The sequence below is a fragment of the Pelmatolapia mariae genome, linkage group LG20 (genome assembly GCF_036321145.2).
Source record: "Pelmatolapia mariae isolate MD_Pm_ZW linkage group LG20, Pm_UMD_F_2, whole genome shotgun sequence".
Lineage (NCBI taxonomy): Eukaryota > Metazoa > Chordata > Actinopteri > Cichliformes > Cichlidae > Pelmatolapia > Pelmatolapia mariae.
This window is the reverse complement of record NC_086244.1, coordinates 34,149,147-34,173,473: the sequence shown is the minus strand read 5'-3', so window position 1 is coordinate 34,173,473 and position 24,327 is coordinate 34,149,147. Positions and strand designations below refer to the sequence as shown.

Genomic DNA, 24,327 nt, shown 5'->3' with positions numbered 1-24,327 from the left:
TGTAAGGATCTGTTTATTTCAGAGACTAAACATTTACAGTAATGTGCAGAAATCCAGAAAACGTCCAGTGTCTGACAGCGCTTGTAATTACCGTGGCGTTGGGAATTAAACCGACTCCAAATGTCATATTTATACAATAGTATCTGTCAAATCTTAGTTCATATAAATTACAGTCATAACGTTTTGCTCTTTATACACAAAGCCATTTTATCGGAAAACACATTTACATCAGAATCTCCTTAGAGAGGAACCAGCTAGAGGAGTAACTATAAATACACATGCTGCAACCGCAACAGTTTAAATTAAAACTAAGAAGTCAGATACAGAAATAAGCTGGGTTACAAACATTTCATGTGCCGCTGGATGAATTTACACTGGAATCTTAATTATAGTGGTTCATTAACAACAGCTTTCAGCTCAGTCACACTGTGCTATTGGTCACTTGTGAATTTTTACACAAAATAATTTGAAGGATGGAGACCTATATGCAAGTTAGTGCTTAGTGTATGCAAGCAGTATTTTTTCAGTATTTCTAGTATAATGGTATAATCAATTATATTGCTAATTTGGGTCAAAAAAGTTTTTAAAATGATTACATGTAACGCTAAACGTCCACATTTACCACATGGATGGTTAATGTAAATGCCCAACAAGGTGAAACTGGTAGGTTTTTCAGTTCCTGGTTTTATAGGTCAACAGCTGCTCGCTGCGGCTTTGACTTCATGCAGATGTTACTAAAACAGGAGTAGATGTTTCAATGTTATGTTGTTGTACACCAGTCATGGTGCAACTGAGAAATTAGAGATTTCACCAGTGGATTCTGAACAAAAGTGGAAGTCTATGGCACAGAGGAACGTCCTGAAGGCACTTCATCACAGCACTGGTACTGCAGATCATATCCATATAAAAAGGTATCATCCTCTAGTAAAGAGGTAAGCATGTTTTACCAAATTCTTATCACTTTAGGGTGTAGATGGAAATAATGCACTGTTGCACTGGTAAAAAAAATCGTATATCACGTGAAGATATGAATGTGAAAAAAAACTGCCTGTGGTGTGTCCTGAGGCATCTCAGAAGCAGCACCCACATCAAGCACATTTCTGATTATTAGAAGAGTGAACCTGCAGCACCCCACAGAGGCCAGGAGACAGCCCAAAGTAAGATTGTGCCCCACATGAGCCATGACAGAAAAACAGTGACAGACTTGCTTAGTGATGCTTACATTTACTACCTCTGGTGATAAACGTGCACATATTTAAACCACATTCTTCATTCTTTCCAGCCTGTAAAAATGGTACCCAATCATGCATAAAGTAATCCCCCTGTGTAGTTTACAGTCTTACGTGTGGAAAATCTAAACTACAAATGGAAAATGAGCATTAGAAGCTTTGCACTCTCTTTCTGGAGCTAGTGTGCCAAAGGAAACTGCTAATGTCAACCATGGGGATAACAATCAAAACACGTTGGCTTGTTTTAGCACCTGCATACTTTACGGAGGTCCCACGTCCATCTAAAAAAGAAAACAATCATCCACAAGCTTCAAAATGCAACTTTAACACATGACAAGTTGCAAGTTAAAAAGAGTTAGTGCTCTCCCTTCAGTTTCTGTGTGACACATTTGATGCGGATATTTTCTCTGAGGTTGCGGAGGCGCGCGCTGCGACTTGTGATTTCCTCCACGTAGCATTTGGGGAACCAGCCCCGCTCCCCGTCTGACAGCCTGATGCCTTCCACCCAGCCTGTTGAAACACAGCAGCCCTTAGACATCAAATAAACAGCTGTGTGTTTAATGCATCCAAGTTCTGTTCATTAGGTCAGGGTGGAGTGGTAAAAAAAACCAAACCAGACTCTGCCCGATTCTTACCATCACTTGTAATTGTCTTGGCGTGAAGAATGTCAGCTTTTTCCAGTGTTAACTCATCGTGCTCTTGAGCCTGGTAGCTTTTGATGCACTGAACTTGCGATATATCTAAGAGGAAAAGGCACGAAGCAAGAAGATGAATGAGGAGGTGAATAGTGTTGCCTTAAATCTTTCTGCACTGATAGATCTCCACTGACCATCATTTTCATTGGCTTGCTCGATGTCTACGAGCGGGTCAGACGGAAACATGGCGGTGATCCATCTCTGCTTCCCGCTCCTTGGCAAACACAAAGCCGACAGGAGCGGTTAAACAACTTAACTTGTCCAGCTGTGACTGAAGCTTTTGACAAAGAGATGACACTCACTCGGTGTGTGATTTGAGCAGAATCTGATGTTTGAGCTGCTGGCCTTCACACAGCTGTAGGTGGAAGATGAAGCCTGAGATGCCCTGCAGCTTCTGACTGAGATCCTTCACTTTCAACTCTCCGATTTTAGCGTGTACAAACACCATAAACTTCCATGTACTGCAAAGGAAAAGGGGTCATTTTAGTATAATGATCAATAGCAAGCAGTACATACAAATTCATAGATAAAACTAATTCTCAGTAAGTTGTTGAACCACTAGCACAACCTAGCCATTCTACTTGGTTTTGGGACTCTACAATCGAACCAATATTATAGCAGCAAAATTCTGCCTACAGCATAACAGAGTCACCTGATCACCTCACTGTGGGGTTAAAGGTCTGGAAAAAACACTAAATTGTCAAACTGAAACAACACCTTTAAACTAGGTGGATACCACCTTTAAGATCATCTTCTCATGCATATCTGAGCCGCTTCTGGCACTTTTACCACTTTTTGGAAGTCCTGTTATGACCCTTTGCATTTGTTCCATTTTGACACGGGACCTTAAACTTCGATGTGAAAGTGAGACGACTTTCATGCTGTGGGTGATCAGTCTTGATGAGATCAAGAGACTAAACAGCAGCTTTCGGTCAAAGAGTCCCCAGATCTCAATAATCAAAGCGGCGGGAGCACAACCTGGACTCCCCCCATCCCGACATTTATGGGGCTCTGCAACGTGACTTCATGGCCCAGGGTTAGACTGTCAACACAGACTTCTACTGTCTGAGACAGACCGGTGGAAATGACCCAAACTGGGGTCCTCGCTGTTAGAGTGAATTGTTAAATGTTTGTCATTTTTATGCTTACCATCCATTTCTACATTGTAAAGCAATTCCACAGTCCCCCTCCCCAGATTCTTGCGTTTTTGGGTGAGGGGCTGTAATGTTTGATTACAGACACATCCTATCTGGAAGGTCTGTTTGATGTAAGCTTCCTGCGGTTACGACCCTTTGGTCAGCAGGAGGTCTGACACACACACACACACACACACATTCCTACTTACATATAGAAGCTTCACACATATACATACATACAATGCCTTAGAAGCATGTGGGCGTTGCTTTGCTGTGTTTTGTGTGAACTGTCTCTCAATAAAAGCCAGCGAGAGGAGGCCATCATCGGGGTCATTCGTATTGAGCTGAGATACCGACGAGGCCTCCCTTGCAAGTAAATGATCAATCGCTGTTGCCTTGTTTTTCTTTCATGGGAATAAGTCCTGGATACAGCGGGGTCTGAGTTTAGACCCAACACTCGCCAGTGTGCCGCTCGCAGTTTACTGAAAATGGATGAATTTTTCTGGCCACACCTTTGGCACTTTTCATGTTATGCATCATTAGAGCAATATTTCAGCTTGTCTTTTTGTGCACACTGAATATAACTCACTCCTTCCTCCTGGACAGCAGCAGGCAGTCATTGAACAGGTGGAGGTACACTGGCTTGGTGGGTAACTTGAGCTTTGATCCGGAGATGCTCATTGTCTGAGTGTCTACTTCCAGGAGTTCGCCGTGCTTTACCAGCCAACGTGACTGGGAAATAAGAGGAAAGATCTACAAAGAAAGGAAGCAGGCTCCGCTTTAATGAACAAAAAAAATACAAAAATGTGATAATAAGAGGAACCTTCAAACGCTTCCCTCACCTTGCCCTCAAAGTGGATTTTCTTGTTGAGATGGATGAGTTCCTCCATCCTTTTCATCGACTGCACACTGGAGTTACATTCTTTGATGATCTAAGAAGACAAATACCAACATGGTGATTACTGTCATGTCTCACTACTGGTACTCATCCAACTGGCTATTACAGATGATAATCACCACCTTTTTTAGCTCATTGAAAGCTTTGGTGGCGGTGTCCTCATCTCGGGAACCTGGTGTTGTCCTCTTTAAGATATTCTGAAAAGTAAAGATGGTTTTGAAGATGTTCCAAGGAGTAAACAATACTTTTGTGCGGTGATGTCGCAGGGGAAATAAAAATATTATCCCGTATGCAGTTCCGTATGATTGGGTTTCAACTGGAATTCTGCAGTGAATGTTTAAGCGTGTACCTCCACCAGCATTTTAAGCCGCGTGATCCTCTGAAACGGGAGGATTAGGAAAGAGGTCAGAGGAAGTCTTTGGCAGATGGGGTCCTCCTCCAAGCGAGCCAGGATGCCAGGGAAACGAGGGTTTTCGTGCCTGAGAGGACAGGGCGAGAAATGTTTTAATGACTTTCAGAGAAAGTGAATCAAAATTCCAGCATCCAATTCAGCTTGAGAAAACATGCTCTTAGTCGAGATGAATCATCTGCAAGTTAAGTCATGCAGGCGTGAAAATACACCAGAGCACTCTCAGACATCCACACAACAATCAGACTTTATGCATTGCGGTCAAGCACATGTGCAGATGTGTGCTCACGTCTCCCGGGGCTGATGTGTTTCTACACTCACAGCAAACGCTGGTATGTCTGCTCCTGGTAAGCCTGGTTGGTGACATAGGGTAAATAAACCCTTCGCAGAGACGGGCAGTGGTCCAGGACGATGTCGCACACATCGAAACGGAGAATGTCTTCTTCCAGCCTGTGCTCCAGATCCTGAAGAAATCTACAGGCAACAAGCGAGGAGAGACTCAGAGAAGGAGATGTGATACTGGAGATGTTAGCACACGCCGACCTCAGGGTAACAGAAGGACGTCAGCTGCGTGTTACTTCACCTCTCACTGACATCTTTGACTTCGGGCAGCTTGGAGAAGAGCCACTGCTTTTCCTGAGCCCCGAGGCACTCTGCGAGCTCCGGTGATAGCATGAAGTGGTCCACTGCGATTGTCAGGCTGCGAATGTACGACGCCTCGGACGTCACCAGCTCAAACTTTGCCTGAGTTTAGATAAAAGCAGCAATTCAGCTTTATAAAGAGCGGTAAGAGTGAAACAGAGATGAAATGAGACGGAAAGGTAATATTTTACTCACCTCCTGTAATTTCCTTTCTTCATTGCTGAAGTTGTCGAGCTGCCCGCTGCTTCGAACGTCAGGTATATCCTGCCACAGCGCAAAAGCAGAGCCTCGTGATGAGCGAAAGGAGCTGGATGGGGACAGATTCGATGGAGACGGGATCCCATCGGAGCCCTCCTCCCTGAGCCCCTCCTCCTCTGTGCCCGGCTCCTTCCCTTGCTGCCTCTGGATCTCTCTATTGATGGCGACGTCGCTGTATTCCTGGTACAGAATCGCTGCAAAAAGAGCAGGTTTGTTCCAGGAAAGCACAGGTAAGACTTTGTAAAGATTGGAATATCTTACAGTTTTGGAAAAATCAAAAACAGTAAGTGAAGCGAACTTACAGCTGGGTAAAAACCGCGACAGTCGATTTGAACTAGGAACAGATGGGTGTGTGTTCAGGTCCTCCTCTATGGATTTCTTACGCATTCTGTGAAACGATGGGAAATGAAACTATGTTTGATTTATTCTTTACAGATTTTAAGTAGCACTATTTTTGCTACTATTTACCCGAGCTTGGCGCTCCAGCGTTGCAAAGGCATCCCATTGTCACCGCTGGGAAAGGAAGGTGCCGGTCCCACGGGACTCTGGGGAGCGCTGTCACTGGAGCCTCCTGAGCTCCGCTGCTTTGAGTTTGACTTACCTTAGGAGAATGAAATGCAGATGGTGGATGTGAGATTTATGGAGAATAAAGTAATCTTGTGATTTATGACATGACCTACTGAGACCTACTCTGATAGACTGCATGCAATAAAGGAGACAAAGAACTGTTGTACTTTCTTTTTCATGACTTTTTACACTAAGGATTAACCTGAGGCTTCTTTTCTGAGAACACAGGAAAAGCTATTTATCACTGTCAGTTTGTACACTCTACAGTCAGCCTGTGCTTGGTGTTTGGCAGCAATAGCAAAGTTATTAGAGATGATGATTTTATGATTGTTGCCTGAGTGGTTAGGCTTTGTTCCACTAACATTCACCCCTCGAGTTTAAAGCACAGCAGAACTTTTAATGCGGCTGAATCCTGCAGTCATTACAGCTTGTGGTCACTCTTGCCTCTGCTCAGTAAATGCTAAATTTCTAATTGGCATTTAAGATTGAAACTTTTGGAAGAAGTAAATGAATAAACTGCCCCAAACAGCATCCTGTGGTAGTCATCTTATTAAGTCATCTTTAATTTGTTTCACTGATCTGTTATAATCCGTTGGGCTGCTTTGGAACACTCTTGATTGATCCATCACTGTTGTCTACTCACAGTCGGTGTTGGGGTTGAGGTTGCTGGAGCTCTGTCTGTCCCTGGAGGCTACCCGAGCAGAGAGCGACTTCCCCAGCTTCAAGGTGAAGGAGTTCTTCCTTTGCGATAGCTGAAGCCTCGATATTATCTCTGAAGCTGAGAAGCGCCGCCGTTCCTGGTCGCCTTGGCGGGTGCGTGACAAAGAGCTCCCTCCACCCGCGGCGATCGATGTGTCCATGCTGCCGCTCACCTCTCCTACACATGGCATTGAGTCCTCTATTATCTGCAACGGTTCTTCGGGTAGATTAAAAATATCATCGTGACTGGTGTTTGAGAGATCCGTAGCACCGTCTGTGGATGAGGGACTTGAAATGGTCTCTAGTGAAGATATTCCGCTGAGGTCTTCCTCTAAGAAAGATGCAAAAGGTCCAGGAAAGATGTAGTCTGCTTCCAGGACTGGGCTGCTGAGCGATTCATCACTCGGACTGTCTGGGGAATAAACCTGCATCTTTCTCCCTGCGCATGAGAAAATTACTTTATTAGATGAGAAGAAAGAATGTTAAGAAGCTTTAGAGCCTAATTTGCCAAATCAAACAAAAGATTTACACTCACGGATGGATTTCTCTTTCAGGGAACCCTGTGATGTTCTCCTCTGAGGCTGGCAGGAGTCTGGGCCCTGAATGCCGGGACATTCTGGTGACGACGGTAGCTGAGATTCCAAGGAGTCTCTGTTTGTGTACAGAGAGGACAGAGGGAACGATAGAGGGAGGCTAAGAGCAGCGTGGAGAGGACGACATACTGTCGTGACCGTTCGTGGCTTTTCAGTTTCCTCTTGCAAACGAGTCCTGCTGCCATTTTGGCATTCAAGCTCGCCGTCACCTGCGGCGAGTGTGGGAGAGTTCGAATTCAGATTTGTTCCACGCTCGCTGTCTGTCCTGCGGCCTCTGCTGCGTGTGTCATTCTGTTCGTTTAGCGTCTGTCTGCAACCATTCAGATGCTGCGAGTGTGTTGTGCACTGTGCGTGCGGTATAATGGCCGGCCTCGAGGAGCCAAAACCATTTAATTTGTGAGTCGCTGTTGGCTGTAGCTCAAAAAAAGCCAGCGTTTCCTGCTGGCACACAGCAACGTGCTTGTGGTGACACATGTGGATGAGGCGTCTGTCCTCGGTGGATTCACTCAGACTCTGGGACTCTGCCGAGCCGCCCGGGATCCACATGCTGGGGGTTTCTCCTGGGCAGCGAATGGCATGAAGGTGAGGCTGGAAGTCAGGCAAAGGTGAGAACCCATACCCGGGGAGCATCGCTGAACGGGCACATGAGGACTAAAAAAGAAGAGAGGGAAGATCACACATTCTTATTTTCTAATTCAAATGCAAATGAGCTGCAGACTGGAACTTTGTTAATAGCTTTGGTAAACAGTGACTCATAAGGGACTGGATAAAAAAAGGATTTACAGGAGTGTTACAGCCTCCACGCCATGACTTAAGTCAGCTGGTACTTCTCAACATAAAACAAGAAGAACAACCTTTAACCTTTTAGACGACGCCAAAAGTAAAGTTACACGAAGGCTTTATAAAAACAGGGAAATTATCACATCCAGATAAGAAAACATGACACGTGTAAAACAATCCCACTTAACTTTTTACCCCTTGAAAGCCTTTTATTTGTAACCCTTGAAGCTCTTTTCTGAACTCAGCCTGCTTACTGAATAAAATCCAAAGCTACTGAGGGTCTCTGACTATGCAGCACCCGGAAACTATTCTAACAGTCCTCACACCACATGTTTACTGAGCTGTCAGAACGTACAGAGGAGGTCATCGTAGAAGTGTGATGGATATACCAGTGAAGCATGCATTTCTGTACATTCATCACGCCTAGAATACACTTATTTATTGTTACTGGCTACACTTAAAGAAGCATGAATCTGTATGAAGGCTGTGTAAAGGTGCCACTTCTGGTTTATGACCCCTTAAACAGAAGAACAGGACTATTTGTACATAAGCAATGATTTAAATTACCCTCTGGACGAAATGAGCCTGTACAGAAAGGATGGATGCTGCTACTGTGATGTCACTTATGGGATGTAGACACCTGTTTTGAAGATTTGTTGTTTTTTGCAGTGGCCATCTTGGGTTTTGAAGACTGGTTGTTATGAGTCCAGGGTGGATCTCATACAGCAGTGTCAGTAACATACATGCCCTAAATCATACCCTGGTATATTGTCTCTGTTATTTAAATGGAAAGATCAAAACTGAAAACCATGCCATATCTGAATAAGACTCGAATCTAGAGTTTGACACATACACCTAATTATAAAATGGTCACACATCAAGTGGGCAGTAGGGTCATTTTTGTATAGACATCTACACAATCTGATTTCTCTTTGCAACCTGAGGGGGGCTCCCTGTTGGCCATTAGGAAGACACTTTGCATTAGCTTCACTTTTTAGATCTGGAGGCAAAGCTCATCTTCTTTAGAAAATCTACATTCAGGATTTAGAACTGCCTAAAAAATAGCATTTAATTCTGCAGTAACATCTGAAAAACATGGAGCAAACATAATTCCTCCAACCACCTTGCTGGACAGAACGACTACAGCAGCAAACCACTTATCTTGCAATCGAACATGGTTGGACGTGGCTCAGTGTTAGCAGCCTGGCTTAGTGTCGCCAGAGGATTCCTAACAATTGATCGAGTGTTTCAGTGTTTTCAGTTCTAATAAGCAGCAGTCCAAATTCTGGAAGTTTGTGAAACCATTTAGATCATTTATGGATGGCGACTGTGTGAAGGTGGCACAAGAACGACCTTCTAAAACCCTTTCTTCACATTTTACAACTCGTGCAGCAGGATGAAGACACATATACAGCTGCATGAAAAAGGACCCTGAAACTGACATGTGCAGACATGCGCGCACACACACACGCACGCACGCACATTTAAGTCTGATGCAGTGTGTCTTCCTGCTCTAATTAAAGGACTTTTCTCCACACAGCATTCACCCCCTGTACTTAACATCTCCACACGCACGTGCACACACAGCAGCTCCAGACAGAATACCACAACAGAAGAACAGACGGAGGAAGAGATCGTCAGCACTCTCACCTTTCACCTGAGCTCTACACTCATCTGTCAGTCTGGTTGTTGTTCTGACTTCCTGTCAGCCCGCTGTCTTCAGCAGGCACCTTTAGTGATTGACTATTTACAGTGAGTGTCTGCTGACACACAGCAGCGGGTCATAAAGTTAGCTCTCCTGACAGGCTCTTTATACACACACACATACACCAATGGAGCTCTGTCTCTGCTTACACTGCTTCCTGGGCAAGTAATCCTCAACTTTTGGCCTAAACACCTAGGGAAAAGAATAAGGCATACACGAGCGTACAGCACACACACACACACACACACACAGCCTCAAACCCACAGAGGGATATAGAGGTAGGGATTATTAAAAAATAGTTTTTATATTCAAGTCACATCCTCGCAGGATCCTAGGCATGTGGTTCTGGCATAATCACACTGCTGTCGATGGCAGTACACCAGATTCTTCTGTTTTCTTGGCAATAATAACAAAAAGTAAATTTCTTTGTCAGGTCAAGTTTTTTTTTTTAAATATATGTTCTTGTGGCTGAAGCACTTGGTTAAACTGTACGTAGCAAACAGATTTGCAAGCACTAATGCCGTTTTCCACACATGCACGCTCACATTTGTGCCACATTTGTCCACTGTATTCAGTCACTTCTTTTTTTTGTTCATTTTTAATAAAGCTAACTACTGAATGCTCATGAAAAAAAGCTATCTTGCAGCATAACTTGTTAGCACTGCAGGATAAAATATACGGAAATAGTGTACGGTATGACAATACAGGGCTGTATGTTAATATTTAACTTTTCTATCGGTATTTTTCCACAACAGCATACACACACACAGTGCAGGCTCTCTGTAGCCAGAAATTATACCCTTTAATTTGTGGATTTTTATTTGTAATTTAGAGCTTAATCATCATTCTCACACTGCAAATGTTTACGAGACGCTTACATTTTACATTAATGTATCCCATTAACCCGAGTACCTGTAATTGGCATGCGCCTAGTGTCCCTTAAGTGGATAAAAGCATACACTCATGCTTTCACTGAGAGTATGTTTGTAATGTTGCGTGTTTGCCTGGAGAATCACGGACTGGAAATCACAGTTTACCTTCCTTTTTGTTGAGCGCAGATGTGTATGCTGTGAATATGAGGCCGTTGAAAAGCCACACCTGTTCTTGTGGCAAAGGTAGGCAGACCAGTCAATCCTATCTCTCTGTTTCTTTCTTACACACACACACACACACACACACACACACACACACACACACACACACACACACACACACACACACACACACACACAAACACACACGGTAGGCAGGCTCAAATGGTTACCTGTTCCCCGCTGCAGACAAAGGCAGCCTTTATCTGTGTACCTGGGCCAGGCCGCCCTGAGCACAGGACACCTGAGAGGGTGTGGGAACTGCTTATACTGATCCACTCATATAGTGCAGCCACTGAGCCATATAAACACATCTCGACCACTGCTGCATAATGACACCAGCTTACTGGTATCTGCATGTGATTACTGGCTGGTTATACTCTAATCCTGCTGTAGTGTATGTCAAGTATTAGCTAAACCCTCTCTACCGCTGTCGTTTATAGTGCATTGTGTAGCAAATAAGGAAAATAATCTATCCTAATGAATGAATGTTCACATAAGCCTTTAACAGCACGTTAAATGTAACATAAATCTGCGCAGCGCATTAGTTTCATCTTTTCATTTGACCAAGAGAAAGATTTAAGGAACTGAGAATAAATCCCACCGCTGTGTTTTATCAAAACATGAAAGCATCCGATTACATGTGCTGCGCATTCCTCGCCCTGATACAATTATATCTATGCACTATTAAAATTTCAATTCCAAAGACGTGTAATTTCCCTTGTCACAGCAGGGTGTTATTTTGTGACTGTTATGGACTTTGCTGCCAGTGTTTCCCCCCCTGTAATTTCACTAGGCTGCTCTAAGACAGCGTGTCTGCATACAGCAGTTAATGAGTGGCGCTGTGGCGTGCATTTAATGCCAGCAGCCAAACGAGGAGCACTTTTAATTGTGATACGTCTCAAAATAATCCTTTAATGGGGATAAGCGCAGGAATATGAGCATAAATCTATTACTGATTCAGCACGTCGACGGAGCCAAAACGCTGTGTAATCGCATAATTAAAGTTTGTCTGATGTTTGCTGCTGGGAGTTTAAAACAAATGGATTCATTGCTGGAGCTGTTTGTGGTTTTTGACAGTGAAGATGTACATGTCTACACTGTTTATTTTACTAATGCTAGGGTGTATAAAGGTAGCACTGCTTTAAATGGGCACGTAAGCAAATCTATCACAAACTTGTTGGTGACGAATCAAGATATAATTCAAACATCAACATGAACCCGTCCCACGCAGCACTTACTACCGCTGTTATCTCGCTGTGATTGACCTTTGATCTATTAAAACACGGCAACCGCTGTACATTCCCAGTTCCCACTCGGATTCAAAAGTTACCTTCTGCCATGGTGCAGCTCCACGGGACTTTTCTAACTGGCTCGCTGACAACAATAAACAGCCAAAGTAATCCAGCTATCAACACAGGCACTGTAATTTATTTTAAGTCTTTTCCACATTTGCGTCTGTAAATACTCACTAGAGAACTGAACGCACATTAATCGCAGCCTGAAAGAAGTAACGCTGATCTGAGCCCAGGAAGACTGAGCTTGTGGTCTCCAAAAGTACAAAAACTAAAGGATTTTTATTTTCAGGGATCATAAAACTAAGAAACAGTATAAGAGTAGATCTAGCCTCTTCAAAAAAAAAAAAAAAAGTTTTCACTGATGCCATTTCCCTGGCTGGAAACAGAAAGTCAATGTCGTCTAACATCACAAACTAGGAAAAATAACGTGTGTTGATGATTAGTCAAGATAAAATAGATAACACTTAAAAATGTACATTATTTTAGCTCTTTGGAAATTATCTCAATATGTCAGATAAAGGACCACCCCCCACCCCCCAACAAAAATCTCTAAGTTGAGTAAGACTAAAATTAGGTTTAGTAAAAAACTTTCAGTTGCTGAAATAAAAAAAAATCTAGTCATTTTAAAAATAACAAAAAATGGAAACTAGCTGAAATGATGATCTGCACTCACCAAACAAACTGAAACAAAGTAAAAATACCGAGCGTTTCATCACCAGCGTGATGAGGATCTGGTGCGTTTGTGTTTGTGGGACTGGTGTCTACACGACTTTGGGTCTGCTGCTTTCACAGACTCTCATGTTTGTATCAAATGTTCTGAACAGCTTTGAATCTTCCTCCCATAAATGTGCCCCATTTTATAATAACTAAAAAAGACCAAAACTAACCATAAAAACAATACATAGAGATAAAGATACTTTGTCATTTAGTGACTCTCCGTCAACCAACGTCAAAGGATAAAAGCAGCTTTTTAAAAAAACGACACAGAAATAGTAGCAATAAAAAACATGTTTATATGGTAATTTACAAGAATGCAAAGATTACAATAGTGTGCATTTGCTTATATAGTAAATGTTAAACAATAAATGATTAAAGCCACTGTGGAATCCAGCTTAAGCTAAACTGAACTTAAAACAAAAACACTGCCGGGCTGAATGGATAAACTAAGATAAACTAATCCTGATCATCAGGATCCAGTATAAACACTTTACTTTCCTAACCTTCAGGCCAATGCACACTTTACTTTGCTATGATGCTGCAACCCACACAACGCTCCATAACAGGCGCCAGTGATAAAATACAATAATTTAAGGTTTTAAGGTTCCTTCCTTGCAGCGTTAAGATGCCTTATGGCAGAAATATGAATAACCAGGCACAATGAAAAGATAACACAAACACAGTCACACTTTTTTCCATGAGTGCCCGTCCTCAGTGTGTTTGGTCAGACAGACATGGAGTGTCCTGGCGGTGTGGTGCGACCACCTCACGTGTATGTGTGAGATCGCAGTTTAGCTCGGTCACATCGGACCACTAATTGCCAAGCAGCAGGCTAAAGAGCACAGCACTGTCTGCCGAGACAAGACGTGACATCATTCAGCGTCAGGGAAAAGCACCTTCCCCAACTCTCTGTTTTGTGAAATATTTCCATTGAGCGCTGGGACAGATGTGAAACAGCTTTCAAAATGGAAAGCATAAACCGTCTGATGCAGTATTCTGTTGTTGCAACAGCATATTTCACAGCGTGAGCAGTTCTGATGAGATCCTGCAAGCTGCTGTAGAGTAAAAACGATGTCTAACTAGGACTAATTTGATGCAAATTATGATGCGTTGGCATACAAACAATTAAAGGCAGCTGGGAACTTGTCGAGAAAATTTAGATCTAACAGAATATTACAGAGGTAGGCATGTTTAGCAAATGAGTAAATATCTTTGAAACCTCTGAAACGATGACCCCAACCTTTGGAGTTGTTATTAATGTTGGAATTGAACCTTGTTCTTCAGTGCAGCCACCATAGTTTTAAAAACAGCATTTTATGGATGATTATGACAGCTTAAATCATTAGAAAGTGTTTTACTATTTATCTGTTAGTATTTTCTGATTGCTTACAGTTGATAACGCAGCTATAGTGCAGTTGCACTTTCCCGGCTGATTCTTAAAATATGCATTTAATTAAGGTGAAATTAATTCAACCGCACTGATGGAAATTCGCCTCAGTTCAGGTTTATTTTGTGCACCGCTTCAAATGTGCAACACAGACACGTGTGTGGAAAACCAGGTGGTAATCATGGTGTTTCATTTTAATCTTTCAAAATTAAGCTGTGCTGAATTCTAGTGAAAGAAGTAGTCCGGGTTGACGCGCTAATCTGCATTTCTTTTGTCAGATCAGACATGTCAGCAGTTTTAAAGCAGATGGGTGAATTTGAGGTCAGGCAGTTTAGTTTCTTGGTATTCGTACTTCTTCTTCCAGCCTCCACCAGTGGAGACAGGTGAGTACCCGGGAGGCTACCGAGAAGGTTGGTAGTGGTGGTGTTAGGGAGGGTTACCTAAATGTTTACACATGGTGTGGGTTCTCCTAATCCTCCCCTAAAGCCTCAGGCAACTTACCCATGACCTTCTGGGACACTATGAAGATGCATGCTGACAACCCAGCTTATAATCGCACAAAGCTACAACTCAAAAGGTACACCTGAATGTGTGTGTGTGTGGGAGAGAGAGAGGGGGTCCCAGCCTTTAATTGAAACCGACAACATGTAGAGAGGCCCTCTCTAACCTTGTCTCGGCCAGTGGGCTTCCTGCTAGCAGAGATGAACAAACAGCGAACCCTCATTTAACAGCCTGGAAAAATGGCGACCATCTCACGCGTAAACGCCAAGACTTTTGGACCTTTAACCTTTCTCCTGCCCCCCACTCCTGGCTTCACTCATCCGCCATGACAACTGCAGTCAGATAAGCTGATGCACAAGAGACACGCAGCCAGGATAGCAACGACACAAAGGAGCTATTGACAAAACTTATGGAAATAACCTGATCTAATTATGGTGCTTTGTCAGGAGTCGCAAAAGCTACCATGTAGATGGAGAGCCAAAGATCCAACAGGTAGTAAATCCAGAAAATCTCATAATGAGCACCTTCTGACAGAGGATGGTTATCAGAATGCAATGAGATTTGAAAAAAAAGGAGAGCTGTTTTAGCAGGTTATGCGGAGATATGAAAAGTTAAACCCAATCAGATTAGTTAAAATACAGCAAGCATGTCGTTTTTATACTAATATGTTCCATTATACATATCATCAAGTCTTCAAATCTCTTCTTTTTCTCCAACTACTAGATAAATGCCTTTAGATATTCATACATATTAGATTTAACTGACTCTCTTACCTGACTAGCTAATGCTAGTATCCATATATTTTCTTTCTCTTTAGCTAATTTGAGCACCAATTCACAGAAGAAGTTCAGGACACTTTACACTGTACCTTAAAATATTAGCAAGAAACCCCAATGATATATATCCAGAGGCTGATAAAACATATTCCTCCATGCTAAAAAATATTTTAAACACAGTACTCTTATACTCCTGGGTGTCTTTATTCATTACTACAAACATAAGCAAAGCACTATAGTTTAAACTCAGTCCTACATGTGCTGCTCGAAATACTCAAACACCTAATATGGATTACTCCGCAGCTGAAAATAGTTCCTGACAAATGATTTGGTTTGTTGATAAAAGTTTACATTTGGTTTTCAAGTGGCACAGTGGGTGTAGAGGTTGCCTCACAGCAAGAAGCTCCTGAGTTCGACAACCATTTGACTGGGTCTTTGTGTGCATGTTCTCCCTGTGTCTGTGTGGTCAGACTGGCGACCTTGTAGGTGTACCCTCCCTCTCACCCAGTGGTAGCTGGGGGAGGCTCCAGCCTATCACAAACCACATCCTTTCAATTTATTACTCTGGGGTGTTTTGTTTTGTTATGTTTTTTTGTTTTAGCCCAGAAGCGTTCTAATAACTGACTGCCATTCATGCAACTGCATTGGTTTCATTTTAGTTTATGGCTTACATGTAAGTCTGCTGAACAGGAGGATGGAGAGATTGTTAGTTCTTCAACTGTCAATCAGAGCACTTTGATTCCTAATCTGATCCTTTGCCACGAGCTCTCGAGAGTTTGACCTACTTTGCACCGAACTGCTGATGCATCTCTCGTATTCATCAGCTCCTGTGTTTGCACACACGCTCTCTGTTGCACTTTTAACTACAGTATCTCTCAGCACCGAGCCCTACCCATGCTCCTCGCTTTTATCATGCGGACAGGCACGGACAAGCTATAAGTTGTTTTGAAATGTGATCAAGCAAAAGTGGAGCACGCCTGATGAGATGACCATTCAGAAATGATTCGTGTTTAGCTGAGAGCTAAAGCTGTAAACTATTCAAAACGAAACTGTGAATACGAGCAGCATCGAGCGGATTAGTGGGTGTGAAAGAGAGCTGAATGGCCTTTAAATTGGGAAAGAAGACATGCTGCAGATGAATGTGAAAGCAACACCTGGTTTATGTTGTTTTTTTCCTGAAGAGCACAGATGTGCAGAAAACATTTTAATGAAGGGCACTGCTTCCAAACCCAAGAATGCATTATCGTGCATGAGCCCAAATGTGAACACACGCTGCGTCTCACTGGCCAAGTCAATAACCTGGGGCTACAGTCTTAGACAGGTGAGCAGCAACACAGTCAGGGCAGTGCTCTGCACACATCGCCCCTGGGTTTAGATTTCAAAATTCTGTTGGTTTTAACCTTTGTATATGGGCCAAAAAGCCCTCTGACAGAGCCATGGACTGCTGCCTAAAAAGTAAAAAGTTTATGTTTTCAAAGCGAGGCTGGAGCCTCCTGCTTGCCTCAGAAAAAAACGTTTCTAAATACAAATCAAAGCCATTGCCTTGCTTATCATTATTAACTGAGTGCAGAGGCTTTTAACTCAGTAGGTGGCCTGTTTCAGAGTACAGGTTTTGAAGACAAGTTCACGTCCAACTTGAGAGGCGCCCTACCCCCAGATGATACGCAGGAGACACTTTTCCACATTCCCCGGATGACTCGGCACACTCATTCCTCTGAAATTGACCGCTAAGCTGAGGCAGGAGACAAACAAAGAAACTCGAAAGCACACAAGCAGGAGCAAAAGGCTGCTATTATGGGCTGTTAACACTGCTGCTATTTAGGCCACAAGCCAAAAAAAAAAAGGAACATGACCAAGTAAGTTTAAAATATCAGTGTCACTCATGGTTAAATGACAGGTTGCTCTCAGTCAGCGCTGCTTAGTGATCTTAGCCTAGTTTTTAAGGAAAACAGGTGAGTGAGGAAACCAGAGTAGAGGCGCTTATGACAATGTTTGTGAACATCTATAAATCCCATGAGGTAAACAGGGAAGCAGTTGCATGCAAGGTTAGCAGGGATAGGTGAGGTGGGAGGATCGCAAGGTGTGGCACACACACACACACACACACACACACATACACACACGCACACGCACACACACGTGCACATGCACACCCACACACTCAGACAGCCAGTGTCTGAGTGGCAGGTGATGGGGCAGGTGCTCTGCAGACATGCAGTTGTGTGGGGGAGGAAGTGTTGGGGAAAGGCAGGGCTCCTGCGGCAAGAGTTATAAATCTATGATATCAGCAGGCGTGCAGAGTGAAATCAGAACTACAGTCGTTTGCTGGGAGGCCAAAAAATGTAGTCAGAAAGAAAAACAAGTCAGTCATCAAACATCTTTCTTCCCCTCCAATGAGAAAAAAGATAGATAGATTATCAGAGGGGTGATCTCCAGCCTGTAATAAAGTGTAGTAAAACAGTCCAAGGTCCTGATTTACACTTTCTGCCCGTATGATGTGCAGATGGCTCATTCGAGACAAACACACCGCAGTAAATCAGATAATCCACAAAACCGCTCACAACTATCTAATTGTGTTCCAGTCAAAATATGAATCTCCAGACTATCCATACACATCATCATCGTCGTCATCGCCATCATCATCGGCAGCAGTCAAGTCACATGACAGCGCACTTAGTCATCAGTATAGCAGACAGAGGACCAGCCATCACCTGGGCTTTTGCTGATGATAGTAGAAAGACATTCAGAACAAGTCAGAGTGTTCTCTCTCAGTGGGTGAGCGAGAGAAACACAGCAGCTTCCAGCTATTAAATGTCATCGGTGCATTACTGTTTTATTCACTGATGAAGCGGCGTCAGCAATTTGGCCAGTTTGGGGCTTTTGAATAAGCCCTTCGTGTCACATATGCAGATGAAGGCATTAATTAATACAAGCACTCACATGTTTCGAAGCACACGGAGCCAGAAAAGGGAAGGGTTAGTAACAAGCTCTTAGCCAGGAGCCACAAACACAGAGGTGGATTTGAGTATTATGCTAAAATCTAACGAGGAGGAGAACTGAGCAGCGTGTTTGAGCTGAAGTGCCAAGTTTCAGCCCTGTGTAGTTTTTAACAACCCTTCATCCGGCATATTCCAGACATGCACTTACCTGCCCCACTCTGCAACAACTCACTGCTCCACTGTAACCATCACATTCAAGGCTCACCTTAGTCTACACTGCCTAGGGAGCAGCTGGAAACATTACAGATGCAAGAAGCAGCTTCTTCCAAGAGAATACATTAAAGCAGAAACTAATAATCTCACTGGCAGGATACATGCATCAATTTGAGTTGGGTAACTTGACTATCTGCAGACTTTGTCTAAGCGGGGAAGCCAGCACAATGGTTAAGCTATTAACTTGATTCTACCACACACATGGCTTTAAAGAATGTGTTCAAATGGACGCCTTTTGTTGGTAGACAATACACCTGGTAGACAATACACCTGATAACCCGTCTCATGACTATGCTTCCTGTATCCAGCTGAGAGTTTATAAGCTGTCATATTTATGCAATGCACCTGACGAGCTGCACAGCACTACTTTCCTCAAGTGTATCACACAAAGCACAGCCTGCACTCTCGGGCAAACGGCGCAGCTCAACTTCCACTCACAGCAGCCGTCTGATATCAGAGAGAAGATGGAATGTGTGTGTTGATTTCATGACTTAATTTGTTATTTCAGAGTTATTGCTGGTGTTTGTTTAGTACTGTACCTCAGTGGCGTTAGCAGCCTAATGTGTATGCTGGATGGAGTCCAGCAACAGTGTGTGAATCCAGGCCATCCCAGGGTCAGACTGGACTCTGTTATCCATTGCTGCCTTGTGTTCCTCCCGGCTTCTCTCCTCCCTCGTCCTCCCTGTAGCTTTGGACACAGCCTGGACTTTTCTAAACTGCACTCCTCCGCTCGGATCTTCTCCTTGTTCTTGTTCCCCTCTCCAGAAAAACAAAAACAAGTTGAGAAAAAACAGCCACCGCTTGCTGCACTCAGAGCTACTTGCAATGCAGATCCCCTCTCTAAGCTCTTCTGCTCTCCCTTCCCTCTGCTTTTCCCCCTCCCTCCCTCTCTCTCTCTCTCTCTCTCTCTCTCTCACACACACACACAGCTACTGTTGGGGAAGTGCTGTCTTATTTTCTCTTATTCTCCTCCCCTTCTCTTGCCCGTTCTATAACGCTAATAGTTATTTAGTTTGCCATTTCAGCACCTGCCCTGAGATTGAAAAGGGACATAAATTGGAAGGATAAGGTTGCACTTCTATGGAAGTGTTGAACCACTAAAAATTTTGAATGTGAGGGCAGTGGGGTCTCTACTTTATCAGAAAAGTGATTACTTTTGTGTGTGCATGTGTTGGGAGCCGTCCAAATGTGTGAGATTTGCACATGGGGATTGTAAGGCAGAGATTTGCATGTTGGATTTTGTGCGTGCTAGAAATGCCTCTGGCTGCGGGATTGAGCGCGCGCCTGCATGCAGCTTTCACCAAATGTCAGACTGCGAGACGGTAACGGAGAGAAGCTGCAAAGGAACGCTTGAACCGTTTATAGAGGGATCAGCAATGTTCAACAACCAAACATGAAAAAGAATGGCAGTTGGGACTTAGGTTAACTCGGGACATCGGTGTGTGTGTATATATATATATATATATATATATATAAATAAAGGAATAAAGGTTGGTAAAGGATTCTGGATAATGTGCATTAATGGAGCCAAATGAATCAGGGAACACATAATACTGACTGAAACCTGAAATACAGCTGTATTTCTCAGTATGTGCATTTGCAACTGAAATGCTAATGCATTGTCTATCAGGCAAGTTTCGAGGGCTTTTTAAAAAATTATTCAGCTGAGTCCTCATCATATGCCTTGCTTGCATGCAAACATTCCCTCACTTCACTCCAGCAGCCGGTAAATGAGCCAGCCGGTGTCCGCAGCGCATACCTGTGCTCGCTGACATGTACTAACTCACTCTTCCTGCAGGCCATGGCAGAGGAACGCACAGCAATCACAACAATCTAAAGGATGAATGTGGCCAAGAGAGAGAGGAGAGGAGGAAGAAGAGAGTATGCATTAAAAAAAAGTGACTTCAGGAATGAAATAACATGAAAAAAGAGACTGAGGTGGAAGAGGAGATGAGATGAAGTAAAAGTCAGGAGTTGCCCAAGGCCACGGCCATTGGTGGAGTTTTTGTGAGGGGAGGAGGGAGAGGAAGAGGGAAATCATTAATGAAACACCTGTCTGTTTCTGACTCCCAATAAATCAGAGACTTTTTCATCTTTTGGGGGGGAAGGTGATGTTTTAAGGAGGGCAAAATGAAGAGAAGAAGAAAGTGGAGAAGACAGATGGTGTGGAAGGATTAAAGTTCCAGCAAGTACAGCATCTCTGAGCCTCTGAATCCCACGTCGAGGAGGCGTTTGCGTTCGTCAAACTAGATTTATTTGATCTAACGCGACAAAACAGCTCATACGTAAAATATGGCCTCTGCTCAGGTGCTGTTACACTCCTGTTTACAGTACTGTACAGCCATACTGTGCAGGACATTCACGTAGAAAAGACTTTCATGCTTGGTGCTGAGTGAAAACGCAGCATAAACTATGTGATGATAATACAGTCAGTGAACAATGCCAGCTTTGTGAAAATGAAGGGCAAAAAACCCCCAAAGCACTGTTGACTCTGTTGATCTTGTTGTAACAGTTTGTCCAAGAAAGGTGAACTTTGACCTCAAGTCAGCATTCGTCATAAAGATAATAACCATACACATTAAAGAGGCAGTCTGCCGAGCTCACACATAAAAGTCTGCTTTCTTTCCATGAGTGGCACTACTGAGCCTGTGCACTCCTTTGTTTGAAGCCTTCTGTCCCTTCAGAGGAGTTTTATAAAGCCCCCAAAATATTCAGGATGAGCTTTTGCAGAGTCAAGGTGTAATCCGACTTCATTACATTTCAGGTCCTCTGGGTATCTCAACAACTCCTCCAAGAAAAACGCTGCAAATTGGAATTTATGCAATTTCAAACTATGCTCTGTCAATACAACATTTGGCATCATTTAAATAGTTCATGTTGTCAGACTTTGAAGTCAATCTGAGGCTGCATGGGATACACACACAGTACTGCAAGTAAGTCCCACACCTGCGTGGAGTCAGGTAGCATTAACAGTGCATGCTGCAGCTAGTGGAAGCCAATCAAAATACTAATTTTCCCCACATACATTGCTTAATTATTTATCAATACATAGATTTATGCTTTATAAATTCATGCCCTTTGCTCCAGTAATGAAACATCAGACTCTGATAATGTTGCAATAACCATGAGATTGAAAAAAATCCCAAATATGTTGGAGAAATGTCCATATGAAGAAGGTGGGCAGGCTGAAGCACACCTGCTTATCACGTATCTGTGCAGATGAATATGTATTAGTGATATGAAAACCAATCCCAAGACAGTATTCCACTTTCTTGGGAAAATTTCACTTATCCGAGATACAAAGGAAAGTCTCATATTCCACCAGCGTTCAGTCCCGCTTCTTTTCCACAGAGGAATCCTAACTCATGTTTCCAAGGGACGTGTCACTTCCTCCAGAGGAGGCAATGGCAGAAGTAACGGGAAAGAAGCAGAAAGACAAGAAAAAGAGTTAGTTGTGTTAGACTGACTACAATAAGAGGTACAGAGGAGGAAAAAGCTGACACAGATACTTTTGCTGCAGCGATCACATCAGGTAACTGCAACACTAAATAAACTGGTTACACAATGAAATGTAATAAATAATTTCAGATGCCAAAGTCCTTAGTCTGTATGTCCTGTAGGCCTCACATCTAATAAAATGGTTGATTTTTATCTTCGAAGAGCAAATATGCACATTAAATTCACACAGTGTTGATCTAACTAAGTTCTAAATTAAACTAAACAAAATGTGACTTTAGGGGAGTTAGAGGATATAAAAATCCCACCGTGCCACCTGCTGTAATCAAGTTTTCAGAGTCCAATCCAAAACCTGTGCATCCCGATGATACCATTACTGTTTGAAAGTCAGTCACTCAGCATCTACCATCATCAGCAAATAAAATAAGCAGCTTCAAAACAGAGACTCTGGGTAACTAATGTGATACGGAGATAAATAATCACCATAACAGCGAGCAACTCTGGGCCCACTGACTTCTTACAGATGTTTTGCTGACTTACATGTACTACATTATAACATCATGTTCGATTAAACAAAAAAAGAAAATCTGACTTTAAATGATCACAGGACCAGCTTAAAAATATGAATTAATACCAATATTTCTGAACTGAAATCATGACATCCTTTTTGAGAATGCCATTCACTTACCTGTGCTGTACTTACCTGTCCTCATCCAGCAACATTCACTACATGAGACATATGACAACAGCGTGGGCCAGAACAAAGGGGACACACACACACATACAGGTGAGGATGAATATACACACTATGACAGTCTATACCCCACGATCATGGCTCGATCCCTGTGGGCAGAATATAAAATTTGACATGTGACGTGTTAAGCTGCTTAGTTTTGCTGAACATAATGATTTTTCATTTTATTTAAAGTTGAACCTGAACAGAAGTGCTGATGGATGAAATAACCCGTGCCAACACACATCAGGTCACAAAGTCTGGCGATGTAATCAAGCGACATATTTGGCACTGATCCCACATAGATTACCTCTAATGATCATGCTGTACGCAGCGAGTTTATGACAGCCAGTATAGCCGCAGGTGCTTTGCAGGTGGGTGGGTGGGTGAGCTCTTAAAAGCCTTTCAATTGTGGAATTTATTAGTGTGAATCAGCCGTGTCAGAGACAGTGACAGGTTTGACACTGCATGGATCACCTACGTGGAAACACACTGCAGAGGATTTGTTTATCATGCAGCTGACAAGGAAGCACGGTAACATTTTATTAGAAACTTTTAATAGAAAAGACTTGTTTTTATTTTTTTTCTGCTCTCAGACGCACAAATTTGTATCCAAAAGATGATTTAAGTGAGTTTAATATGAACATATTTACCTGATCATTGTTAACTAGATTTACTTTATATGGAGAAGTGTGTGCTGCATGACCTTGTGTGTGTGCGTCCCATGTTCTTACTGACCTGGGCTGGAGGTGCCTGGAGTGGCAGCGGCAGCCGCTCGGGCTCGACTCACCAACAGGGCCTCCTGGTTTTCAGCCAGAGCTTGCTTAGCCAGGTAGCGCTCCCTCTTCATCTTCAGCTCCAGGGACTCGGGAACATCGGGTACAATCCAGTCAATGGCTCGCAGCACGAAGAACACCACGTGCTGGTGACAGTAAGAACAACAGTAAGAACAGTATGAACAGTCTCCACATCAGAAATTGTCATTAATTTTAAGCAAACAGACAGCCGATCTTCAAGCATGAAAATGGAAAAACAGTACTTGTAGTTTTATTTTCCACATAATTTGTACAACTGGTGAATAATTTCTTCTCTCTCAGGTGAGCATTAACAAATAACTGTGAGGAAATGGCAGAGAGGAGGTAGATAGAGAGGGAATAAAAAGTGAAGCAGATGGAAACAATGCTTAAACATTTCACAAAATGGTAAAAGAGGACTAAATCATTAGAATTTGTCCAAACAAGCAGAACTGGCATAGAGGTGTCAGTGAAAGGGCAATACTAAACAAAGGTAAAACCACTAAAACAGGCAAAATGAAGTAAATAGAGATGCTAGGAAGCTTCCGTCATACCTCAAATGCAATAATAAAGCCAAGTCTGACTGCAAGGAGTTCCCAGTAAAACAGTGTGTAGTTTCCATTGTTGTCTCTGAATGCTTTGTATCTGGAAAACCCCAACAAACATAATTACAACAAAGTTACAACAAGAAATATTGGTAATACTTGGTGTGTATAATATACAGCAGCAGCACATGAAAAGAACAGTCTTA

At 42.9% G+C, this 24,327-nt stretch overlaps 2 protein-coding genes across 5 annotated transcripts in view; both read right to left on the bottom strand.

Annotated features, from left to right (window-relative positions):
• Window positions 1–12: 12 nt before the first annotated feature.
• Window positions 13–19,243, bottom strand: arhgef19 (Rho guanine nucleotide exchange factor (GEF) 19). The gene is made up of 16 exons (XM_063464049.1): window positions 19,133–19,243; window positions 7,069–7,777; window positions 6,478–6,972; window positions 5,736–5,868; window positions 5,570–5,655; window positions 5,205–5,461; window positions 4,951–5,111; window positions 4,689–4,841; window positions 4,308–4,437; window positions 4,081–4,155; window positions 3,903–3,992; window positions 3,650–3,813; window positions 2,227–2,385; window positions 2,059–2,138; window positions 1,865–1,969; window positions 13–1,739 (listed from the first exon to the last, which is right to left on the bottom strand). The coding sequence occupies exons 2-16, from the start codon at window positions 7,754–7,756 to the stop codon at window positions 1,585–1,587; spliced, it is 2,931 nt and encodes a 976-aa protein (XP_063320119.1). The 5' UTR covers window positions 7,757–7,777; window positions 19,133–19,243; the 3' UTR covers window positions 13–1,584.
• Window positions 19,244–21,869: 2,626 nt separating this feature from the next.
• Window positions 21,870–24,327, bottom strand: part of ano11 (anoctamin 11) — a 28,132-nt gene continuing 25,674 nt past the window's right edge. The window contains exons 21-23 of one of the 4 annotated variants that reach the window (XM_063464051.1): window positions 24,131–24,221; window positions 23,521–23,704; window positions 21,870–21,979 (exon numbers count right to left, since the gene is read on the bottom strand). In XM_063464051.1, coding sequence (XP_063320121.1) covers window positions 21,957–21,979; window positions 23,521–23,704; window positions 24,131–24,221 — 298 coding nt within the window. In that variant the 3' untranslated portion in view covers window positions 21,870–21,956. Of the gene's footprint in view, window positions 21,984–23,520; window positions 23,705–24,130; window positions 24,222–24,327 lie in introns of all 4 variants that reach the window. The other 3 variants (XM_063464052.1, XM_063464050.1, XM_063464053.1) reach the window with 3 other exon arrangements.